Source organism: Tympanuchus pallidicinctus, unplaced genomic scaffold (genome assembly GCF_026119805.1).
Source record: "Tympanuchus pallidicinctus isolate F22 unplaced genomic scaffold, pur_lepc_1.0 scaffold11, whole genome shotgun sequence".
Lineage (NCBI taxonomy): Eukaryota > Metazoa > Chordata > Aves > Galliformes > Phasianidae > Tympanuchus > Tympanuchus pallidicinctus.
In genome coordinates, this window is record NW_026294627.1 from 1,772,461 (window position 1) to 1,797,034 (window position 24,574).

The 24,574-nt window shown below is 43.1% G+C and overlaps 1 protein-coding gene across 6 annotated transcripts in view; it reads right to left on the minus strand.

Annotated features, from left to right (window-relative positions):
- Positions 1–24,574, minus strand: part of TENM4 (teneurin transmembrane protein 4) — an 810,928-nt gene that overhangs the window by 22,767 nt on the left and 763,587 nt on the right. For all 6 annotated transcript variants that reach the window (XM_052669278.1, XM_052669305.1, XM_052669320.1 and 3 more), the window contains 4 exons: positions 22,716–22,870; positions 18,498–19,375; positions 6,962–7,134; positions 1,759–1,994 (listed from right to left, as the gene is read on the minus strand). In XM_052669278.1, the coding sequence (XP_052525238.1) occupies positions 1,759–1,994; positions 6,962–7,134; positions 18,498–19,375; positions 22,716–22,870 (1,442 nt within the window). The remainder of the gene's footprint in view (positions 1–1,758; positions 1,995–6,961; positions 7,135–18,497; positions 19,376–22,715; positions 22,871–24,574) is intronic.

Genomic DNA, 24,574 nt, shown 5'->3' on the forward strand with positions numbered 1-24,574 from the left:
TTCCAAATGCAGCACAATATAAAACAAAGACACATTCTGCGTTTGCATGTGAAGTGAAGATTTTGGAAGATGAAACTGACACGGGCAGCTAAGCTGCTGTGAAATGAAGGGAACCTGCTTTGAACACCAAATAGCTGTGACACAGCTGCAATTTGGAGAAGTCTCCTTCCAGAGACAGACTTGTCTGGCAATTGTGTTCGTTATTAAAATAAAATCTCATGTATGTGTGTGTTTGTATATATATATACATAAAATAAAAGCCATCCTAACTTAAACAAGAAATTGATGCCAAGTGAACTGCAGATATACAGTAGTTCCCACTGATGAAGCAATGTCAGCTTTCACTCCTGTTTGTACAGATATTCTCCTGATAACAAAAAGGAGTGAGTGTGTGAAGCTGTAGATGCAAAGGGAAAAGAGCAGGGCCCGGGCTGGGGAGGGCAAAGAGCAGTACTCAACAAGTGTGAGTGAAAAATCACACCGAGGTGTCAGGGGTCACACAGCAGGGAATGGGGAGAGGTGCAGAGCAAGGACTGGGAAATGCATATTCTGAATGCAGAGCATGAATATTTACTGCGAAGCTTGAGTGTGAATAAACAGCTGCAGTCCTTTGGCAGCAGGAGCACTGCCCAGCACTAAACCTGAATTTGCCTGGTTCTGAGCAGCTCCCCAGGAATAAGCCCATGACTTGGAATGGACTGCCCAAGGGAGGTGGTGGTCACCATCTTTGGAGGTGTTCCAGAACTGTGGAGATGTGGCACTGAGAGACATGGTCAGTGGGCATGGTGGGGGTGAGTTGGGGATGGACTTGGGGATCTTAAAGGTCTTTTCCAACCTTAACAATTCTATGATTCTATGATTGATAGCACCACTGGGCTGCAATTACTGATAACATTTCAGGCAACAACAGCAATTAAAACACAAGTCCAGCTCTTCAGCAGGTTCAACAGATGAGCAAGTTTCAGGAATCTTGAAATTTTTCTGAGGCAGCATAGTGAACAGTACTGCTTACAAAGCTTTCAGTTCTGAGGTCTATGTTACTGCCTGCAGTACAGGTTGAAAAGCCTTCCAGTACCTAAGGGGAGCGTACAAACAAGAGGAAAACTGACTTTTTACATGGTCTCTTAGTGATAGGACAAGGAGGAATGGCTTTAAACTAAAAAAGGGGAGATTTAGATTAGATATTAGGAGGAAATTCTTTGCTCATCAGATGGAGAGGCCCTGGCACTGCAGCCCAGAGAGCTGTGGATGCCCCATCCCTGAAGGAGCTCAAGGGCAGGCTGGATGGTGCCCTGGGCAGCCTGAGCTGGTGGGAGGTGTCCCTGTCCATGCCAGGAGTTGGAACTTGGTGGGGGCTTTAAGCTCTCTTCCAATGCAAACTGTTCTACGATCCCATGAAAATACTTCTTTTAATTGGTGCCGTATTTAATAGCTATGATTGTTTCTTGCATACTTGAGCAGCCTGACATGATGTATGGATCTGTAGTGTCTGACAGGAGGTGATGCATTCTCAGTAATGCAGAGGTCTTACAGGGAAGCCACAAGTACTGTCTGTGATGGTTAAGAGAATGTCAGCACATAAGGAGATGTAAGGATGCATTCAGGCTGTAAAGGCTGCATCACTGAAGATGAACAGCTACTCCTCCATCCTGCAGCCACATCCCTATTGCAGACACCAGAAATCAGCCCTCTCCCTTTTTGTCATGCGGCTGGAGACTGGTGAGATGGGAAGTGGAGCCCAAAACTCCTCGCACTTACCCTCAGACGACGTCCAAAGACAGTGACCTGCCCCCTTGCCTGCTCCTTCCTCTGCCTCCACTCCACGAGGTTGAGGCCGTTGTCGATGGGCAGGGTGACATTCCTCTTGCCCACGGTGGGGTTGACGGTGCCAGCCAGCAGATGTGGCTCAGTCTGCAGGGCCACCTCCATGCCATTGGCCAGCATCAGCCTGAGAGAGCCATCAGCACCAATGTAGTAGCTGTTTCGGACTTGGTCTAAAGACAGAAAAAGAAATCTTTTAAAATGGCTGTGCAGTGATACAGCCCCCATCTTTCACTTTCTTCCTCTTCCAGGCTTCTCTAACACTGCTGCTGGTTGTAAGGAAATGCACTGACACTCACTGGGGAGGTGATCATCTCTCTGTACTCAGTACACCTCAAGTACTGCATTCAGTGTTGGGCCCCCCACTACCAGAAAGAGATTGAGGACCTGGATTGTGTCCAGGAAAAATTTCTTCACAGGAGTGGTAATGCATTGGCATGGGCTGCCCAGGGAGGTGGTGGAGTCACCATGCCTGGAGGTGTTCAAGAAAGGGTAGCTGTGGCACTGAGGGACATGGTTTGCTGGCCTTGGTGGGGATGTGTTGACAGTTGTACTTGGGGATCTTTGTGGTCATTTCCAACCTTAATGATTCTATGTTTCTATTCCATGATTCACCTCTCCTACTCACAAATTGGTTGTTTCACTGGTGAAAGAGATGGACAATCTCTTTCATTCTCATGATATTTTACGTCTCAAAGTCTTGCAAAAATATCTTAGAATACTCCAGCAGAGAATGCAGGTTCAAACCTCTACCCCTAAGGGTAGCTTAAAGACCATTGCTAAAACTCTGGGTGGTGAGATATTTGTTTTAAACCACAGACCCACTGAAAACTTCCTATGTTTTTGGATCCCCAAGATCCTATTTTCACTACAATATATGAAAAAGTGGGGCCACCTACTTTTCTCAGCTTATCCACTATCTTGCAAGCGACAGGAAATTGCACAGTGGGCTAATGCTAACCAGTTTCCCCTGCAACAACCAAACCCCTTCACTTGGGAATACTTTCAGGAGGCAACCGAAGACCCCATGTTTGGAAAGAAAGCAGAAGCACCAAGCTCCCATTCATCTGGTCTCAGCTAGCTCCTGAAAGACCAGCAGATTTTGAGGCCAGGATTTGGGAGATCAGAAGTAGAAGAGAATGATACCCTGTGCACAACTTTTGGGAACCAGCAGGCTGAAACCTTGTCCTTTGGAACTCCAGCTGGCATTTCTTTCTGCATAGAGCAGCTCATGAAGGGTAAGAAAGCATGAGGCTTACTCAGCGCAGAATAGCTTTAAAAGCACATTATACAAAGAGTGACTTATCTAAAGCTCCTCAAATGCTGGAAAGTATTACCATTTCTATCTCCCAGCCTGCCATAAATACCTAATTGTGGATAAAAATACCCCTTAAAAATTCATGTCAATTGTTTTTCCGTTCGGAGGCGAGTCAGGTTTTGTTCACTAGCTGCTCTGCCATAGCTCAGCAGGAAACGAGGTCACAGCAAAATTACCATCTCCCGTCTGGCTGAAATAGATCAGCAAAAAAGCACAGTTTGGTATAATTAGGAAAGGAAATCTGACACTAGTTGGTCTCTGTTACTGCGAGTCTGATCCTGCTCTTGCTGCAGCCAGCTGGAGCCGTGCCATGCTCATCTCAGCAGGGCCACAACTCAGCGTGCTGTACACAGTTAACCTCATGATGGTGTGAAACTGCTGTGGCACTGGGTTTTGCCACTATAAATGTACAGCAGTGATTCACAGTGTAGATCCAAGCACTTTGGCTACACCATTGTGATGGTCTTTTGACATAGATCCAAAGGGATCAAGCCCTTGATTTTCCAGAGAGTGATAGCTGGCTTTGGCTCTTTAGTTCTTAGATGCCTGGTATTGTGAAAAACACAGTAGGAGATCAACTTTAAAACAAACTGGTGATATATCTCTGCACAGCTTATGCATGTCTCCCACTTTCATCACCAGGAAGCAGGGGAAACGCTCTCTGTTATTCACTGGACATTTGATGTTCCCTTTGTGTCACACAGTCATTGGTTACGGTGGACTACCCTCAGAATGTTACAGTATAAGGCAGGGAAATCACAGAATCATAGAATTACTTGAGAAAAACCTTTAAAGGCCGTCTGGTCCAACTCCCCTGCAATGAACAGGGATACCCATGGCTCCATTAGGTGCTCAGAACCCCATCCAATCTGATCTTGAGTATCTCCAGGGATGGGGCATCCACCAAGTCTCTAGGCAGCCTGTTCCAGTGCCTCATCACTCTTATTGTAAACTTCTTTATATCCAGTCTAAAACTCTGCTCTTTTAGTTTGAAGCCATTTCCCCTTGTCCTATCAAAATGCAAATCCTCCACTTTCAGGATTTTTCCAAGACTCTCCTTGGCCACTGAAGGCTCAAGGGCTTCATGAAATTGAGGTGCCTTTGGATATTTTTTTTTTTTTGGCTCATTTGCTTCTGTTTTTGTGCTCTAATTTGCCCTTGAAAAACTGCTTCCTTTGTCAGTAGCTTAGAGGATAAAATCCCACAGAAGTGCCAAGGAGTCCATAAGCTATACAGGCTCCTCCCTCCCTCCTATAGGATCCCACAACTTTCTGGAAATGTCTTCTCTCGGATTTACAGAAAAAGTTTCTGGATATAAGGAAAACACTATAATAAGAGTGGTGAAGCACTGGAACAGGTTGTCCAGTGAGGTGATACATGCCCCATCTCTGAAGACACTGGAATTGGACCAGATGGTCTTTAAAGGTCCCTTCCAACTCAAAAGTGATGTTATGTTTCTATGAAAGTGCCTTTTTGGTTTCCTGCCCAAGCCTGCATAAGTGCCAGTTCTTTCCCACAGCAAATGAATGGCTCAGAGCTCTTGCTGCAAGTCTTAGTGGTCACCTTGAGCTGACATGTCTTTCTCATCTGAAACACCAGGTATATCCTAAGCATCTCTAAGTCCTAATGCAATAACTAATGTATGGGTGTGCAAATGTCTTTTCTGACCCTGATACCTACTCTGGATAAGACAGCAGGGTGCTGAAAGCTTTGCACGGTGCTTCATTCTGACCTTGGGGTTTAAGGGCTGGGAAATGCTTAGCATGGGACAGAGGATCCCAGGAGTTGATGGGGTCTGTGAATAACAGCCTACAATTGTGAGGAGAACTACAGCTAAGGACTTCTAACTCTTACCAAAAAAACAGGATTTAGGCTTTTAAATACCTTCATGAGATCTGTTTCTGGCTTCTGTGTGGAGCCATAAATGTCTCCATTTTACAGTGACTGCAGCCAGAGCTTGCTCACAGAGTGATCCAGGCATCTTGAAAGGTTTGCAAAGGATTTGTGAGAGCTGGCCAGAGCTGTGAGCCCAGAAGGAAAGTGCACAAGCACCTCTTATGCAAAGGGAATCTGCAGTGTGCATTTTCTCTGGAGAGTAAAAGAGCAGGCAAGATGATCAAAGACCTTTACAACAGCTCCAGCTCTGTGCACTGGAGAGACACTTGGAAGGCAAATTACATTTCAGCCGTGCTCAGTACATCCCTGAACAACTTGAGTGGCCCTTGTTGCAGTTTCTACATTGATGCCAACAACAAGTGCCTCATTTTGGGAATTCGCAGCCCCTAACACTTGTGGGAAAGCCACCCACAGAAGGTCACAGGCCACCTCTGCTGTGACATTATCCAGATCTTTGGTTTGAGATGAGTACTTTTCTTCAGATCCAAATAATTTTGTAATTTTATACTTCTCAAAATGATTAAGCTGTTTGTAATATTGTATGTCCTAATGGCAACAGTGGCCCTGTGCTGGAGGGCAGTACAATGAGATAATTGACCGTGGCACCATTATGTAACTGTGCCTTCAGCTCTGCATGGATAAATCACATTGCAGTCAATTATCTCACTAAAGGGCCCCCCGACAGCGGGCTCTATTGCTTAATTAGGCTCTTGAGGTGAAGCCAACCTTGTGTCTGAGCAGTTGCCAGAGGTCTTAATGTAAGGGGATGAAATGGGGCAGGGTTGTACCTGCTTTGTAGACTGGAGTAAAGAAAAAGAAAGTCATTGTGCTGCCCTACAGGAATACTGAGTACAGCTAGAAGGAGCTGGCACCCTCTCAGCTATCCTCTGCGGAGGCAGGAAAGGCAGTGTTCAGGCATTATAGGCACTTTCTTTTAGGAAAGCTTGCTCTTATTGTATGGAGGTGGAGGGAAATGTGTGACTCCAAGATGTGGGAACAACTGTGAGTCTGGAACATATTGGTCTCACTTGGAGCGCTTTGCTCTTTACAAGAGGAAATGATGTTTGACACCCTGCTGCCACTGGTCATAGACTAAAACTCAATGAGAACTAAGGAGTGAGGAAAGCAGTGGGTTTACCAATCGCTTCTCTTACTTCAGGTCCTGGGGAACAGGAGTGAGGGACTGTAAGGAGGCTTCAGAACCTGGAGATCCAGGTTGGCGTGGCTTTATGCATGATATCTTCTGCCTTTGTCAGAATGTCAGCATGCTGCTACATCACTCCTTTCTCTTTCCTTTCCCACCTTTTCTTCCATTTCATCAGCTCTCTGCTTCCCACCACTAGCAGAACTGTGCTCATTTCTGACAGTCACAAATCAGTCCCAGCCACGCTGCCTGCATCTCCTTTCTGTGCCTCTCCGCCTCTCCACACCAGCCTTTGAGCTCAAACATAGGCCTTTGGGGAACAGGGGTGGTCATTTTGTTCTGGATACTGCCTTCTGACTGTTTGAACAGCCAGTGAACAAAGAATCTGAGAGACTTCTGGTAACCACCTCAGTGCCTTTTCCAGCGAAGTGAATGTTACATTGGAAGCCATTAAGAGAATGAAGCGAAAAGGTCAGATGGAAGCATGGCTAGATTTACGTAACCCTTTTTGTTATAGCAATAATGGTGATGATGATGGAGGACAATATTGCATGGCAAGGGGACTGGCTGAGAATGAAGCAGAAAACAGCCGCTGGGTAGTTCTGGAGTTAGGAATTGTAGCTAAGTAGGTGTGAATGCACATCTGGACCAACACATAGGGAGCTCTGGGATACTGAGAATGCAGGTGACTTTTGCTGCTAGGATTACCAAGACAATACCTGTTTCTTGATGAATAATCCGTTGTTTGCAGCTCAGCTGGGAGAGCAAGAGGCCTGACTCACCTTGGAGCAGGGTGTAGAAGGCTCCCGATGCCGACAAATTAGTTGTTATTGTAACATCATCCTTGCTGGAAGTTTCCACCTGGACGTGCACAGAGCTGTCAGTGTCGCTGCGGAAGCTGCTCACTTGGCCAGTGGGGAAAGTGACGTTGGTCAGGCGGCCAAAGCTGTCGTACCTGAAAGGGAGGATGGAGGGAAGTCAGCGGCACAGCAGAGGGGTGGGCTGCAGGAATCATCTTACAAAGCATAGACCAAGTCTTGAAGTCTTCGCCTGGACAAAAACCTGCTGTCTGTCAGGACTATCTTAATTTTTTGGCTTCATGAAAAGAAAATTACAGCTTTTCGCTGGAGAAAAATGAAGCACAGAACAGAAAATGACTAAAGAAGTAGCCGTCTCTTTTTTAGCAATATCTGATATTTATCACCTGTACTATGCTCCTTGTATTTGTCAGAAAACTTTATTTCCCATTCACCATGCTGTGATTCATAGAAAAGCTCTGACCTATGCATCCTGCCTAGCAGAACTAGGAATTTCTGAAGAGCACCAACTATTTCGTCTGGTGGTGCCCTGAGCAATTCAGCAATTATTATTTTTTTGCTATCTTATTTTAAAAAACAATGTTAAGGTAGCAGATTGGTCGCATCAGCTAAAGAGCTGTTCTTTGTGACTATGGTGTAGGTATGGTATAGGCCCCGGGCACAGCTGACACCCCTGGATCTAGCATTTAATGTTCCTAGGACCATCTGGAAGGACTGATTTGAACGTGCGAAAAAGCAGTTCCATTTTTCATGCCTACCGAGTCCTTGGCTTTTCCAATGAGAGAGTCAAACATAAGCACCATCTGGGAAGGTTTCTGTGATGTGGACACCTGCCTGCTAGGACCCAGAGGAAATAATCCACATGCACACAGGTACTACAGCATATTTTTCAATGAAAAGAAGCAGCAGAAAGCAGCGCTTAGAGGCATACTGAATAGATGGAGCAAACATGCCACACTGAGCTGAGCTCAGGGCACGGGGCTTGCATGGGGCTTCTGGAGGGAGGCTGCCGTACGTTGAAGAGCAGTGGGAAGCTCCACTGGCTTCCCCATGGAGAACTGTTGGACCTTCTGAAAAGGTCCAACTTCAGGCAAACTGTGTTTAAATAGTCAAGGGAAAATAGGAGAAAAAATTTAGCAAAAGCTAAGTTTATTGTAAAAATTGGACTTCTTAAAGTCCTACCTGCAAGAAAACACATTATGTAGGGATACAAAGCAAATGGTGTTTGAGCAGTTGACCAACTAGCAGTTGACCATTCTGCAGTACACAGCAGTGAGCCTCTAATGGAGCTCAGCTCAGGGCACCATTCTTCAAAGCGATGAAGTAACACAAATAGTATGTTAACAAAAACAAGCTTAGAAAACACGACTGGAGAGGCAAAGCCAATAGAAATAAGCTGCTTTACACCAGAGGAAACAAAGTAGGAATGTGCCATCCTAAACTTGGTTATTCTGAATGGGATTATAATTAATTGTTCGTCTCATGAGGGTGTGACAAAAGGTAACAAAACAAGGGAGATTGAGGTCAGAAACTGGAGAATGCCTTCCAGGCTAATGGTTGCTCCAAGCAGAAGAGCACAGGAAACCCCAGTGACCAACTCTTGTAGGAAGAGGGAGAGAAATGTGTCAGAGAGGGCCTGGCTGCAGCTCATCAGCCTTCTTAGTCTGATGGTTGAGGAACTCTTCATCCTCTTCTTTAGGACTACTCTGAGCTGGGGAAAAAGTCTACGGACCCCATCTAATAAAAAGAAAGTACTCCTGAATTGCAACTTATCGGAGGCCCGGAAGCAGCCACTATGCTGCCTCTGCTTTATACAGAAAAAAAAGTTTGTCTCTCCCATTCCCTTTTTGTCCATACCTGTCCAGTGCTATTACTTCGCTTTTGACAACATGCTGGCAGTGGCTTTGTGTGAGGAAGGACTGGCAGAAAAGCAAATTTCTGTCCAAGTTTAATATTTAGCAGTGATTAAATAGGTGAGCTCATTGCAATTCTATCTCTCCCTCTTGGAGCTTGAAACACTGGGACATGAAAGTTTTCTTGCCCACTGGGCAGAGCGGGAATTACAAAGGTAGAAGAAAGAATTTGGCCATCCAGTGTCAGCCCATCATTCATGGGATTATCCGAGCATGGAGGAAGGAGCAGTCTTGCCCTTTCCTTTCATGACCTTGGAGACAAACCAGCTACTTGTGAAGTGGAAAAGAAGGGGAAAAAAAACAGAGAAGGAATAAATTCAGGACTGCGCTGCAGGAGGCTGGCAGGGACCAACAGAAGCCTTTCCAAATGGCCAGGAGTGCACGGCTTGGATGTAAACCAAATCTCCTTGCAAGAGTCAGAGCTAATGCTTTCTCAGTTCCCAGTGCTCTGCTCTCTGCCTGCAGCTCTCCTAGTTTGCAATGAGATGGGATGCATTTTGTCAGTGCTTTCTGCACAGTCATGCACACATCTCCAACTAAAAGAGCGTGTAAGTAAGAACTAAAAGCATCACAGAAGACATCTTTATCACATCTGCTGAGACAGGACACGAGGGACACATTTTAGTCCTTCTCTTGAGCAGAGAGAACAGTTATCACTAAAAGCGTGTTACGTAACACCCCAAATTCTTCCCACTGTGACATCTATTGCTCTATAAAACACAGTCTGAGCTGTACGGATAGACTTAGATCTCAAATGCTCTGATATTTAAGGAAGATGGGATCTGATTTGAGCATCTCTGACTTGATGGTGCTTGGAACTGTAATGGAAGAATCCTTCTCTGTATTGCTCAAAAATCAGCTGAGTGTGGAACTGAGCATGCCTTACCCCAGAAAACACTGGCACAAAGCTAGGCATGCTGCACTGGAGTCAATGGGGTGACAAAGCCAGGATGGGGGCAGGGAGTTCCTGTGAGGGACACGTGGATGCTGTTGCATTTGAGTGCTGAGTCAGTGTCCTATGAGTCATATGATTTATCCTAATTGAATGACACTCAGCACCGTGCTGACAGTCAGCACAAAACCTATACTCCATGCAAGTCCTACTTACTCCCAACAACCCTGGGCTCCCTGTACTGTGTTCCCAGACATCTGGGTAGGCCTCTTCTCCCAGATAACTAGTAATAGAACAAGAGGTAATGGCCTTAAAGTTGCTCCAGGGGAAGTTCAGTTTGGACATTAGGAAGATTTTTTTTCTCAGAAATAGTGGTAATGCATTGGCACAGGCTGCTCAGGAAGGTGGTGGTGTCACCATCTCTGCAGGTGCTCAGGAATTGTGAAGATGTGGCACTGAGGGACATGGCCAGTGGGCATGGTGGGATGGGTTGGGGTTGGATTTGATAATCTTAGAGGTCTTTTCCAACCTTCTATTGATTGTACAATTCCGTGATCTTTCAGCATTTCTCCATCCACATATGTGGCTTTCCCAGCACCCTGGGGTTCAATCACTCTACCTGCTCATCTCTGTTTGCAGCCTCTCATCTCTCATCTCACTAAATGGTATTTTTTCTGCTGTTCCACAGTGGCAATGGGCAAAGAGGCCAAAAAACTCTGCCTGGGAAAACTGGGTTACAACAGCACACACACAAAAAAAAAGAGCATGGAAGAATATGATAGTGACTAAATTTCTGTCTGTGCATTTTGCTTTAAAGATAAAATGAGTCCATACAATAAGCATAATTAAAGTGTCTTGATTGCATGACAGAAGTCACACAATGGAAGAGAGCTTCATCAAGGGCAAGAGTTTCCAATTGGGACTTTGTGTTCTGAGAAGCAAGGCTCATTTGGGGCCAGAGCAGCTTGTGCTGGTGTGCTGGAGTCAGTTTAAGATGTCTGCAAATGTGCATTAGGCTTTTGGCACCTCCTTAGTCACCGCATTAGCCTCTGTCAGAAGTAACCTGGACCATCTGTGCTTGCTGTATTTGCATGAGCTGCTGCACCTCTGTCCAGGGACCTTCCAAGTGCTTGCTTTGGGGCTGCAAAGAGGTCATGCCTTACAGAGGGAGAAATGCGAGAAGGCAGCACAACTGAGCTGCTCCAGTTTTAATTATTGCTTTTTAATTAGTGGCAAGTGAAGTGTAAAACGCACAGGCCCAGACTAAAGCTGCTTTGAGTGCTGCGGTGGCAGTGCGAAAGGAAGTGCTTAACACATTAAATCATAGAATCATAGAATGGCTTGGGCTGGAGGGGACCTTAAAGATCATTTAGTTCCTCCCCCTGCCATGGGCTGGTTGCTCCTCACCAGCTCAGGCTGCCCAAGGCCCATCCAACCTCCTCCAGGGATGGGGCACCCACAGATTTCTGGGCAGCAGTGCCAGGGCCTCACTGCCCTCTGAGTAAAGAATTTCTTCCTAATATCTAATTGAAATCTCCTGTTTTAGTTTGAAACCACCCCCTTGTCCTATTGCTATCAGACCATGTAAAGAGTCAGTCCCCTTCCTGTCTGTAAGCTCCCTTCCAGTACTGGAAGGCTACAATGAGGTCTTCCTGAAGCCTTCACTTTGCCAAGCTAGACAGGCCCAATTCCCTCAACCTTTCTTCACAGGAGAGGTGCTCCAGCCCTCTGAGTATTTTTGTGTTCTCCTCTGGACCCACTACAACAGCTCCACATCCTTCTTGTGATGGGGAATGAGAGACATGGCTGCGTTTGTTCCTTCCGTCTCTGCTTTCAGCCCTATAAAGACACTCACAGAACTCATCCTCGCTTGGAGAGGAAGGCCAAGTGACTGTCCCTTACGTAGCTGTAGGTGCACCTGCTGTTTGTGGTAAGATAAATCTCCTCCCGTCAGCTCATTCCACAGCTAAGCTCCATAGGCCGTTTCCACCGCCTCAGGATTTAGAGGTGGGCTGGTTTCCTAAGACTTTTGTGTTCTCCAAATACTCTGAAAGCCCCAGAATTAAGGAGATGCTGAAGGGTAGCAGCGTGCACAATCCCAGCAATGAATCCATCACCTGCTAACGCAGCTGCTGCCTCCCATTCAAACCTGCTGCACAGCCCTGGCATTTGCAATTACAGTGACAATTATTAGACCAGCAACGGAAGCTGTTGCCATCCATTCCCAATTGGAATCGTATTTAGCTAAGGTTCAATGCACAGAATTAAAATGGCATTTGGTGCTTATGAGGCCTAATTGTTAGCTTGTAAACATTCAGAGCTTTCATTTATCACATTACCATTGTGTAGAGACCTGGGCCTTGGGAATTAAGGAGAGCATCCTAAGTACCATCTATTCAAAAATCAATTCCTTGCCTGAGTCTCTGAGTTTCCTCATTTTTGCTTTTTCACATTTCATCGGCCTTTTAAAACTACAAGTCAAATAGATTGGAAAAAAAAAATCACTGCAATAATATTGCATTTAGAGCCAAAGTGTCCTAATGTACTTTGTAAACTATATTTTATGTGCGATTATACAGGCGTGCACCCACTGCCTCTGAACAAGTTGTCTCTTCCCAATTTTTCAAACAACATTAAACACAACATTAAAAATAAATCCATAATAGACAAACCCATACTACTGAAATATGTATGAAGGCAAGTCCTCTTCCTAATGACACGCAGAACTTCTGACTGCCCAAAGGAGGCAAGTAAGGTCTCTCTTTCCAGCTATTTTTATAATACTCATAATCACCTCGATTCTCTGCTAAACTTGGACACCAGGCATACATTCTGGGCTCAAAACATGACCTCACAATTTAGCAAGAGGACTGGGAAAGTGCTGTTCTATCTTGGAACATACTGAAGTTTCACAGTAACTGCAGCAGAGGAATGGAGATGATGAGCAAATGATATTATGGAGAAAATGTGGAGAAAAGTAATCTTGCTAAAAGTGACAGAAAAGGACAGAGAACAAAAGCCAAATGGGATTGTGTTTCTTATGCTTCAGTCTGCTGCAGTCATAGAAAGAGACCCTCACTTGCACTACTGTAAGCCAAGGATGCCACCAAATACCATAAAACTCAGTGCATGACCTGAGATATCAGCTGGTGATAAAGGGATGTTGTTAATGCAGCAAGTTAGGTTTCCAAAGTCAAGAGGTGGCTGCTCCTCTAAAGGTAATGAGTGTTATTTATCTCTGGCTTTGACGGCACAACCTTTGTGCCAACTATGATGCAGACTGAGTCTGTATCTCACTGCTGGGTAAATGCTGACTACGATCCCTCAGCAAAAGAAAGACATGGAGCTGTTGGAAGGGGTCCAGAAGAGAGTCACAAAGACATTAAGAGGGCTGGAAAACCTCTCCAACGAATAAAGGCAGCTGGGCTTGTTCAGCCTGGAGAAGAGAAGGCTGTGGAAAGACCTCAGTGCAGCCTTCCAATACTTCAAAGGAGCTTACAAACAGGAAGGGACCAACTTTTTAGATGGGCAGATAGTGATAGGACAAGGGGTAATGACTTTAAACTAAAAGAGGAGAGATTTAGATTAGTTCTTAGGAGGAATTTCTTTACTCTCATACCCTCAGTGTGCTGAGGCCCTGCCCAGAGAGCTCTGGGTGCCCCATCCCTGGAGGTGCTCATGTCCAGGATAGATGGGACTTTGGGCAACCTGATCCAGCACTTGGAACTGGACGATCTCTGAGGTCCCTTCCAACCCAAGTCATTCTATGATTCTATGACTGCGGTTCTATGATTCTACAGTTTTATAACAAGTTCTAGTTCCCCAGTCACTTAGACCAGAGTACTGAGCACCAACTGCTGCTGGTGTCGGGCAGGACCTCTGATGAGTCCTGGGGATACCAGGAAGCCATCCAAGCTCTTTCTCTTAAACAGAGTTCAGTGTTGTGGGTCAAAGCTTCCCTTACCTCCTGCTAAAAGGTCTGGTACCACATTACCCACTGCTCTCCTGTCAACTCTGAGACACTTCTTGAGAGGTCCATGGGAAGGTTTTGAATTTCTCAGCTGGACTGGAGTGATGTGTATGTATTTAACTCTGTGTTGAAGGAGGTGACATTCAGAACTAAATGGGCACACAAAGAACCTATGTGAAAGTGCCTCATCTGGGTTAAATAATGCAGAGAAGGTTTGACTTTGGCTTAGAAGGAAATTGAATTAATGTACACTGATACCATCACAATGGGCTAATCAAGATAACTACCATATTCTTGACTTAAACAAATACAGTAAAAAAAAAAAAAAACCAACAAAATCTGGATTCTGCAGTAGAGATAAACAGCAACTGCTAACAAGCTATGTGAAGGCTGGTAGTGATTTTTTCATGTCAAGTGCAAAAGCAGCAACAATCAAAGTATTCACACAGCATCCAATGTCTTTGAGCTGAACAACAAGAATCTGTTAACTTGGAGGAGTTTCCAGACCCACTTCCTTTGCTACTGATTACAATGGTACAGGCTGAAAGGGAAGGCAAGTCTTTAATCCAGCTACTGGATAAGCTGATTCGTAGGGCATTAATTGATGGTGAATGTCAAGGTCTATGTAGTACTAAAAACCCTCAAAGAAGTCCTAAATAGGCCATTGGGGACAGGTTAATTACTAGAGGGAATTAAGTTTCATTCCCAAAGGAAGGAGAAACTGCATGCCATCAGATGCTGAACTTTGGTGTTAAACCCAATAAAGCAGGATTGTTACACAAGCACTGGTGAAGGAAGTGTGCATGAAAGAGCTGCGGGTGCTGTGATCAGGTCCCCTTCTCCTGCTGAAATGAAAGGCTAATGTGCCAATCTGAGCCCTTGGAGGGGCTGGATTCCCTGCCTTTGATGTAAGCTTCCAATAGTAGGACAACACATTCCTCCTCCTTCTCTCTAGAGTCACACCAACATGTCTGTATATCAAAGGTCTTAACAGCTGTACAATAAAAATTGAGAAAAAATGCCTTGCTGAGAGCACCAACCCAAAGAGAACTAGGGATGCCGGATGTATACATATGTAGTGTTGTCACTCTTGCAATACCGCTGCTCTTCTGTGGTGGTGTCTGGTTTATGATCCTCCATAGACAGAATGGTAAAGGTAAATCTTACAAGGGTGTTCTTCATGGAGCCACCAGTGCAATGTAAACTTGCCAGCTGAATTTATGGTTACTCTTAACTTTTAAAGCAGCGATGTCCATCCCGTCTGGGGCTATAAATAACCATTATCTGCACAGAGAACCGTCAAGCTTTTCCTCAGAGTCAGATTTGATGTCTTTATTTCCTTGGCCAGAAGCAAAACGGAAATATAAGCTTCACCTTTCCCCTTAGCCAAGCTGGAAAAAAACTCAGAGCGCCTTCCAGTCACCCAGGATCACAGGATTTTTCTAAATCGCTTAAACTTCCACATTTCCCCATGTTCTGAGACCAATAACCTGAAGTTTGAACCTTTCAAACATCAATTTGTTCTACATCATCTTCTTTGACTTCTTGGGTATCAATGAACATACATTTCAGCCTGCCATGCCTGCAGTTTGAGTTTGACTCATGCACATCTTCCATCTGGTGAAAATAAGGAAGGCACCCAGAGTCATGACACCAAGAAATGGAGATACCAAGAAATGGACTGCTACTCACAGTGGGTTGCTCTACCACTAAGTTAATTCAGCCTTAAAAAATTACACCATCCTGTCAACTTTCATGTCTCTGTGCTTGGTTTCTAGTCCCTTGCCCTTCTCCTGTCTTTCTCTGCTAGACTGAGAGTTGTTCTGTAGGTGAGCTTTGTGCTGACATGCTGTGGTCTACACAATTCCCAGTTTTCATCGTGATAAGATAAACAGATCCAGCTGTTCTGGTCCTTCAGAATAAAGCATTTTCTCCTCATAAATGCACTTTTGTACGTTTTTCTGCACGCTGTTCAATTTTCCCCATTCTTCATAAACTGAAAACACCGAAACTGACAGTATTAGTCTCATCAATGTTGTGCAGTGAGAAAATCATCTCCCTTCTATTTATGACAAGTAGACTGCAATGAGTAAGCATACTCATTTTACTCGTCCATCCAAGCAACAGGTTAGACAAATTTGCCATGGAATTATGCTGAGAGATCATACCAAATAGCTTGGTGATTTGATCACTACAACCTCTGAGAGTCAGTGCTCAGCCCCATTCTTTAGATGTGATCTGTAAGATGTGCACCTTCTTGTGTAAGAACATATTATGTTTAAATGAAACTCATTTTATCAATAAATCTAAGCATCTCACATTTATTCTTAATCTTCTCATTTTTTCCAGATAATGCATGCAAAACCTGGATAGAATCAAGTCCTGACAATTCACTCCAAACAACCACACTTTGCTCCTCTGCTGCTGACTACCTTTTCTGAGGATGTTTTTAAGCATTTTAATTTTCACAGTTGGAAAGAGGGGGAGACTAATCTGTTTCACAAGTCCCTTGCAGAAAGGAGAGGAGAGGGGAGGTGAGGATGAAAAGAGGCAGTTTCCAATTCAAGCAAGGAAAATTTAAACTGAGCATATAAAAAGCCTTCTGACAGTAGCAGTAAGATAGGTAAAGACATTCTTATCACTAGCAGTATTTATGAATAACTTAGATAACTTTGATAGGGTCCATATGAGCAAGCTGTAGACATCTGCAGCGTAAACATCTCTATCTGAGCTAATCATTCTGAACTACATTTACAGAGAGAAACTTTCAGAGTATTACCTGACTCATCACATCCTAAAGCTGATACGTGATACAGCTCATCCAAAACTCACCTCAATAGTGAGTATTTCTCTCCACTGTCTGTAAAGGGAGGTTGAGGTAACTAATTCAGATATAGACTTTTACCCTGTAGTTGTATAAAGTTACATCAGAATCTGTCAGGAACAGTTAAATAGAGATAACTGATCAAAGGTTTGGATGAGATATCTCTGAAGACACATTCCCACCTCTATTTTCAGTGATGCTGTGCTATCACACAATGCTGACTTGCTAGTCAAGATTTCCATAGCATAACCACTGGAGAATATTGTCTTCCATTTAGCTCTAAAAAGATTTCTTATGACTCCTCCAAAGTGCATAAGAGAACCAGAATGATGACTTTCACAAATGCTCGATTTTGTCGGGTAGCAAGAAATAATGGATTACTGTTATAAATGTATCCACAGAGTAAGCTGGACTTTAGATTCTGTCTCATTTTATCTCCTTTATACCTGCAGTTACACTTTTAAATAAAAGAGTATGGTTTTGGTATAAATTTGACCATTATTAGCTGTAATGTTTAGTTTGCTTCACTCTCCAAGGCTACATCTGTTTTCAAGCACAGGAACTATTGGATTATTTGCAAAAAGAAAATGTCGCCTTGATTTAGCATGATGATTCTGATAATATAGCAGGTTTTCAGCCCTATAGAGAAAAACATCCCATCTTTACACACTACAGCTTTCCTCAAGCAAAATCAATGTGAGAGATGGAAGGGTATTAACTTTGATTCACTGAGGAATATTGCTGTAGTAATTGCAAGCAGAACATTGATGGGATGCAAATAACCTTTCGAAAGATTCATCACAGAGTTTCCATCGCTTCTTTTAACAGCAGGAGCAAAGAAACTCAAAACTGGGCCTGGAACATTTTAAAGAAAAAGCCAAAGCAACTGCATGTATAACACATGAATATGTAGGATTAGCCAGCTTTCCTTCCCTGAGTCTCTTATTTTAAATTTTTTCTTTCAGTTTTTGTCTTTGTAATCTTGGGAACTGACTATTCCAGCCAAATTGATCTTCTATAGTGAGTGTATGATTATGGTATCTGAATGCTGCCATGTAACCATTCAAACCATATGGGAAATTATGCACTAAGAGGAACGTTTAAAAAAAGGCTGGAATTCAAGAATAAAAATGGAACTAAGGAGGCGTGGGATGGCTCCTCAAAAGCAGGATGAATTTGTAGACCATCCTTCTAGATGTCCTTATTCGAGTTAATGTTTTCCCATTTGACATTAGAAGTATATTGTCTTCATGCTATTTATACAGAGGATTGCTAATAATAGTACAAAATCGAAAGAAATTTTCAAGTCGCTGCCATTCCTGCTTTTTTTTCAACCCAACTTGTCTTCCCTCTGATCAAAAATTTATTGGGCAGGGATGGTCTTCAGCAGCTCTGAGACTATTTTTTAAAGCTTAGCGGGGCCAACTATAACAATAGAAACAGAACAGTCCATTAATTACAGAATTGTTTTCTGAGCAAGTTGCCATTAGTCATCGTCGGCAGTCATTTTACATCAACCACTTTAAACAAACTCAGAAAGACAACAGGTCATAGAAGTAGATGAAAGCTGAGAGAAAGAGGATCTGCTCAAACTTCCACTCTTCCAATGTTTCTAACGCCAAGCAAAATTCTCTGCCATGCAGCCTAAATTTCTAGACCTCACTACAGTTAAGGAGAACCAAGTTGTCCAATTCTGATTCAGAAAAATTCAGTATAAACTTTGTGTGAAGCTGATTTTGCAGGCAGAGTTTATGCAAATTCTAACACACGGCCAATAGGATGTCTAATATTTCCTGATCTGGACATTACAGTTCTGTCAGGGGAATTAAGAATCTATCAGCTTTACACGGATCAGAGAACGCAGAATGAAGACAGCTGCATAGCACTCAAAACATACTTACTCGTAAAAAGTTGTCCAGCCGTTTTCATTGCTTTTAGTGGCAAGCAGACCAGAGTTGCCATGGTAAGTCATCATGGCCACCTCATGACCCTGTGTGGTTACACTCTTGAGTGCGCTGTTGGTACCAATTGTCACCCAGTAGACTTGGCCATCGGGCACGACCAACCAGAGGGGCATCCCCGTGGAATCTCTTCGGATGTTGACTAAGTTGCCGTTGTTGTCAGTGATCAGGGTTATATCTCCATCTCCAGAATAAGTAAAATTGTAAAGATAATCTCCAGTGGTCAGGCTCTGAGTATATAGGTGCTTACCGCTGGTGTCAAACAAGTAGAGTTCCTGATCTATGGGTGAGGACAACTCATACATATTTTGAGTGTTGAGGAATGGTTTGTTTTTCCGAATAAAGCGTATTCGGATATTTCCAAGATCAGCAACGTACAACTCTCCATCTGCACACACTGCAAGGGAGGACGGTGCATTCAGTTTGGCGTCCTTGGCATAGCCATCATCCCCCGAGAAGCAGTCGCAGTTAGCATCATTCTTGCAGTCACAGCTGCTTGGTGCACCAGCAACGAGAGAAATCTCTCCATTGGTGGTAACCTGCCTGATGCGGTTGATCTTCTTCTCATCAGTTTCAGCAATATATAGGACCCCATTATGTGAGACAGCCAGGGCAGTAGCAGACTCCAGGGTGGCATGTATTGCCACCTTGCTAAGGAGAAAGTGGTCCATCCCTGGGACCTGGCAGTGCATGGGCCTCCCTGCCACTATGCGCACTTGGTGGTTCTCAGAAATCTGTAACACAACGTTGTTGTCGAGCACATAGAGAGAATTATCCATCGGGTTGACCGCCAGATCTGTGGGCCATTCGAGACGAACCTTAATGGTAGAAAAGCACAAGGAAATTGTTAGAATGAGACCTTTTTTAACGTATGATTGATACAAATCAATCTCAAGTGAGGATGTTTCAACATGGATTAAAGGGAGAAACGGTAAAATAAGCACAACTGTTTGCTACTACTTCATATGATGGCAGTCTTTGGATTGACAGAGTTTGGATCTGAGAGCAGAGAGATCTGAGACTGGGAATTTTGTTGGCTAAGTATCGTAAAATCAATCAGTCAAACAAAACAATGATCCTTTTACTAAACTAAACTAAATTCTCCAGACAAATGGTCCATCTCCTCTGGGTAAGTGACAGAAAACTGGCAGCTGTGTCAGCATGTGTACATCCAAGTTATAACCACCTATTTTGTGCTTGGTGCCGCAAAAATGCAAAACAGCAAACCACTTTGAAATTAGGGTTATTGTGCTTTGTAGAATGGAATACTTGTGTCTTTACAATGCTTTTTACTTTTTTTTTTAAATTATAAACAAAATGGAAGAATGGCTTCAAGTAACCCATCTTATAAAATACTGATAATCCACAGTCACACAGGCTGGTAACATCATGACTGAGCGAATACTAGAAGGTCTCTGTTTCTAGTTCTATTTGAGCAAGATGCTCTCTTTTTAAGTGAGACTACTTTTTTAGTTGTTAGTCCAATAGAATTCAGGGTCTCTTTCCCCCACCCCTTTTTTTGTTTTGTTTTGTTTTTGTTTTAAACCAAGAACAGGAAGCTGTGCATTTTCTTTTTTAATGTGTAGGAACCAATCAGTTGCTGAAATGTTTTCTTAACAGTGACTATTTCCCATTTGCAGAAGTGTGAAGGGGAACTGGAAATGAACAGCTTTAAAGAATGCTCCTGGTCACCTTTAGGAAGACTTTTAAATAGATTTTCAGTGAATTAGAAACAAACAGCTATTCTGGTTGTGCACTGCCTTTCAGTCAGCCAGGCAACTCCAACTTGGAGCAGGTGGATTTGATATCTGCTGATTAACTGAGATATTGGCCACTTTGTGCCATTCCCCCCAGTTCTGTTTGTATTTATTTTTATTTTTATTATTTTTTAATTTTTACTTTTATTTTTATTATTACTATTATTCACTTTATTTTTATTTTTATTTTTTTGTGTACTTGGTGTCATGATGCTATGACTGAGAGCTCTGGGATGGGCACACATCAAGCTGCGCCATTCCAAAATGCCCCTGTGTCTTTGCTGCAGATCTTCCACCCTTCATCTTGGTTGTTGCATGTCCTTGGTTGTTGTACGTTCTTGGTTGCCTGAAGTGACTTAGTTAGGGGTGTTCTGTGTCCATAAGGTAGTAGTCTTATTGGAAAGAGGAGACAGGAATAGGTTCAAGCCTAGTGTACCATCCCTCACTGTGACTTCATTCGAAACCAGGAGCAAGAAGAGGCCAAGAGCCACACATAAGATTCATACTTCCAAAGCCTGTAGCAGAACATATCTGCCACAGCCATTCTTTACTTTTGTTGCTTCTATTCACATTTAAATTCTTTGTCAACTTTTTTTTTTTTATAAAAACACCACTTGCAGTGTGTTCAGTTCATTATGCCTTCTAATGGCTGGGATTGTGAAGCTCAGTTTTGTGGCTAAGCAGTGTGCTACTCTCTGCCTGGTTTGATTCTCTGTTCACAAAATCTTTCTTTTCTCAGCTTCTGGCCTATTTTAACCCTTTCTGTAGTGAAACATTATAGCCCTTCTGTAACACATGTCCCCATCCTTTCCAATGGTTTTAAAGCTCTGCAGCCTTGAGTTAGCATAGTGAGCGGTTTATTCTGAACTGACTATTCTTAACTATTCTTAAAAAACACTCCCTGTCAACACTGACTGCTAAATATTTCATGTCCTCACATCCCCAACAGCCTCAGGAACCTGACAGAGAAGACCCCTGTAGTTACTGCAAATGATGAAAAGCAATTCCTAGACAAGGTTTTGTGTCCTGTTGATTATTTTTTATTTATTTGTTTATTTTTCCTTTATTGATCTTGTGTTTGATACGTTTGTCCAGAACATGACTGGTTAATCTGTCCATTCCAGTACAGGTTTATTTAAGAATGGCTCCCGTCACTTTATGACAGAAGAAAGAGGCTTTCAATGATACATTTTAGTTCATCTTAGAAATGTTTAAATATGACATTGGTAAGCACATAAACCACACAACTTGCCCAGAAATAATTTTTAAAACTTGAATCCACAGTGGTCTTGTAGTAACTGCCCCTGAAATTCAGATAAAGAAAAAAAAACATGCCTGCAAGATGAGAAACACACTACAAAATGGCCTTTAACCATCAAAATTTACTCCTGTAGAAGGCACCAGAGCTTTTAAACTCATAATTTCAGCTTGTTCATAAATTGCGGACGCTGGGAAACAGTTGCAAAGAAGCAAGAATAACCTTTTCAAATTAGAAGGAAAAACAAGAAGAACAGATTCCATATGGGAGCACGGAAATTATCTAGGTAGCTACAAAAAGGAAACCCCATTGACATCTATTGTGGCTGAATAACAGTACTTAGCCCTCCAGCTATGATCTGTATTTTCATAAGAGAGGGTAACATTCCTCTAGCCAGGCAAACCACCAGTGGCTTAAAGGTTTCAAAGGACAGCATCTCTAAACTGGCACAATTTGACAGGTTGGCCAGTGCTCCGCAGAATTGAGTGCTGGGCCATAACAGACTCTTCTGCATTATATAAAGCAATCATCAAACTGAGATTTCTTTTTCTCTCTTCCTCTTTTCCCCTCCACCTTTAAGCAGCAGGACTAAAAAGCCCAGCATGATGGTAGCTGCAACCAATTTGCAATCTGATGCAATTCAAGATTCTTGTTTTCCTGCTGTTGCTAATTTTGGCACCATAGTCTCTGATCAGTATTTCCTAGATGTTAATTTGATTCAGGCCTAAAATTGTTCTGGGCTAAATCAGAATGGGAGGAAGTAATGTAAAAAACAATGGTTTGTTATGCTCTTATAACAGAGCAAGGCATATCCCCACTAAAAGGAGTGCTTTTTAATTTAAAATAACTAGTTCCTTGAGAAGTTAGCCTAATGAAACTTGCTTTCCCAGGAATCTGTGTCTCACAGCTGGTTTGAAGCTATGAACGAAGTCTTAAAATCTCTCTCTCCAGAAATTCTCTGAGTTCAGCAGTCAGGTCTCCCCTTCAGTCTTTATAGGATCTTCCTTTTTGACCCAGGCATTTTCATAGTACAAAATACACAAGGATGTTATTCACCCAACATCTCTTTGTCAAACCTGGCACACAGGCAGACAAGGCGAAAGCATAGGATTCTATCTGGCAGAAAACCAAAGGCTGTCTTACCTGAGAAATATCCATGACAGAGTCACAGCTGAGAGGCCGAGCAGATGTCAAGTCATTGGAACCCAACACTGTTGAGATGATCCCATTCTGATCGATCCTCCTGATCATAGTGCCATCTACAAAGTAAATAAGTCCAAACTTGTCCACGGTGATGCCTAGGGAAGTAAAAAGTCAGTCGTCAGAAAGGAACAGCAACCTGAAAAGACGTGATGAATGTGACAGTGTCTGGTCTGACCCTTGAAAAAGTAACACTGCAGTTTGATTGGGAACAATATATTTTCTGGCATTCAAAAAGGATGAGTTGGACACGCAGGAGTTCTGGATACTGGGAGCTCTGGAGCAGCACCATTACACTGAAGGCACTTCTGAACATTACTAGCACATAAAGCAACTTAGAAATCCCCAGAAAACATGGAACAGGGCATGGCATCCAGCAAACCCCTAAAAAGAATAGGTTTTCTAATAGTTATGTGTCTGAAACATAGTTATGTCTGACACATAGTTATGCGTTCAGAAACACAATGCCTTGCTCGTAGTATGATTATTAAGCCTTGCATGTGAAAATGTTACTCTGGTGAACGGCTTCAGAGACAGTAATGAGAACACCTACGAAAGACTCATCAGGTCAAATGCCAGAGGAGTAAGTGTGGAAGGGTTTCTACTGGAACAATCCCACCAATCTACAGTAACTCACCTGTTTCTGAATATGGATAGGTGATTTGTATCACTGTTCAAACCCCCCTCTGCTGACATGCTCCCAATCACTGGATTTGAAATCTGTCAACAACTGTTACAGACTGCTGACTCCTGTTTCCTTCCCTACAGATATGTGCTATTTCCCTTCCCCTTAGGTGTCATTTCTCAAGTACTTGTTATGTTAGCAAAACCTCCTTTAATCCTCTTTATCCCAGGCTAGCCATACTCTGCATCTTTCATCAGAGGATTTCATGGTGCTTTACACTTACTAATTAGACCTCATAGCAGTCTGTGAGTGTGATCATCTTAATTTTATGTATCAGGAAAATAAGAGATAAAGCAATTTTCACAAGGTCATGGAGAGTATTCACGATGAAAGCAGGAATAAGAAGTTAAGGGCCCCATTCACCTCTCTTTTATGCCAGCATAAATTAAAAATAACTCCATGGATACTAATAGAGTCGCTCATCTCATCTATCCCACGGTTGCAGAACGCTGCGTGGCGTAATATTTGAGTATCTCCAGACACTCAAAGAATGTAAAGGAACAGTAAAGTAGAAGAATGTAGAAGCCTGAAATGTCCTTTCCTATCCATCTGAAAATTCTGCTTGGAATATATGAATATATGAATATCAGGATCCTTGTGCTTGGTTTCTTTCGCTAGCAGAGTCGCAGTCACTTGGCAAAAAGTCAACAATGCATTCTGCATACAGGCAAGTATCTGCAGCTCTTTCAATCAGCAGAGAGAAATACCTATTTCTAGGGTGCAATGTATATTGCCCTAAAGCAGATATACATGAGTGATTACACAAAGAAGCACCTTTTCCTTCCTACTCACTATAAGAGGAGAGTACAGCAAATATGTCAAATATTTCAAACAGGGGACACGGTTTAGTGGGCACGGTGGTGATGGTTGATGGCTGGACTAGATGAACTTAGTGGTCTTTCCCAACCTTTATGCTCCTATGATTTTCACAGGAAACATTTGTCTGCAGACAGATGAAGTTAGTGACGTGAGTCCTCTCTATGATGTTTTTTTGGCTGTCATCATGGTGATAGACATGATGGAAAATCTGTTCAAGATAGAAAGACTTGAGAAAGTTTCTGAGAAGCGATGAGATCTTGTGCTTCTTCAAAATGCTGTTTTACAGCCAGATCTCCTT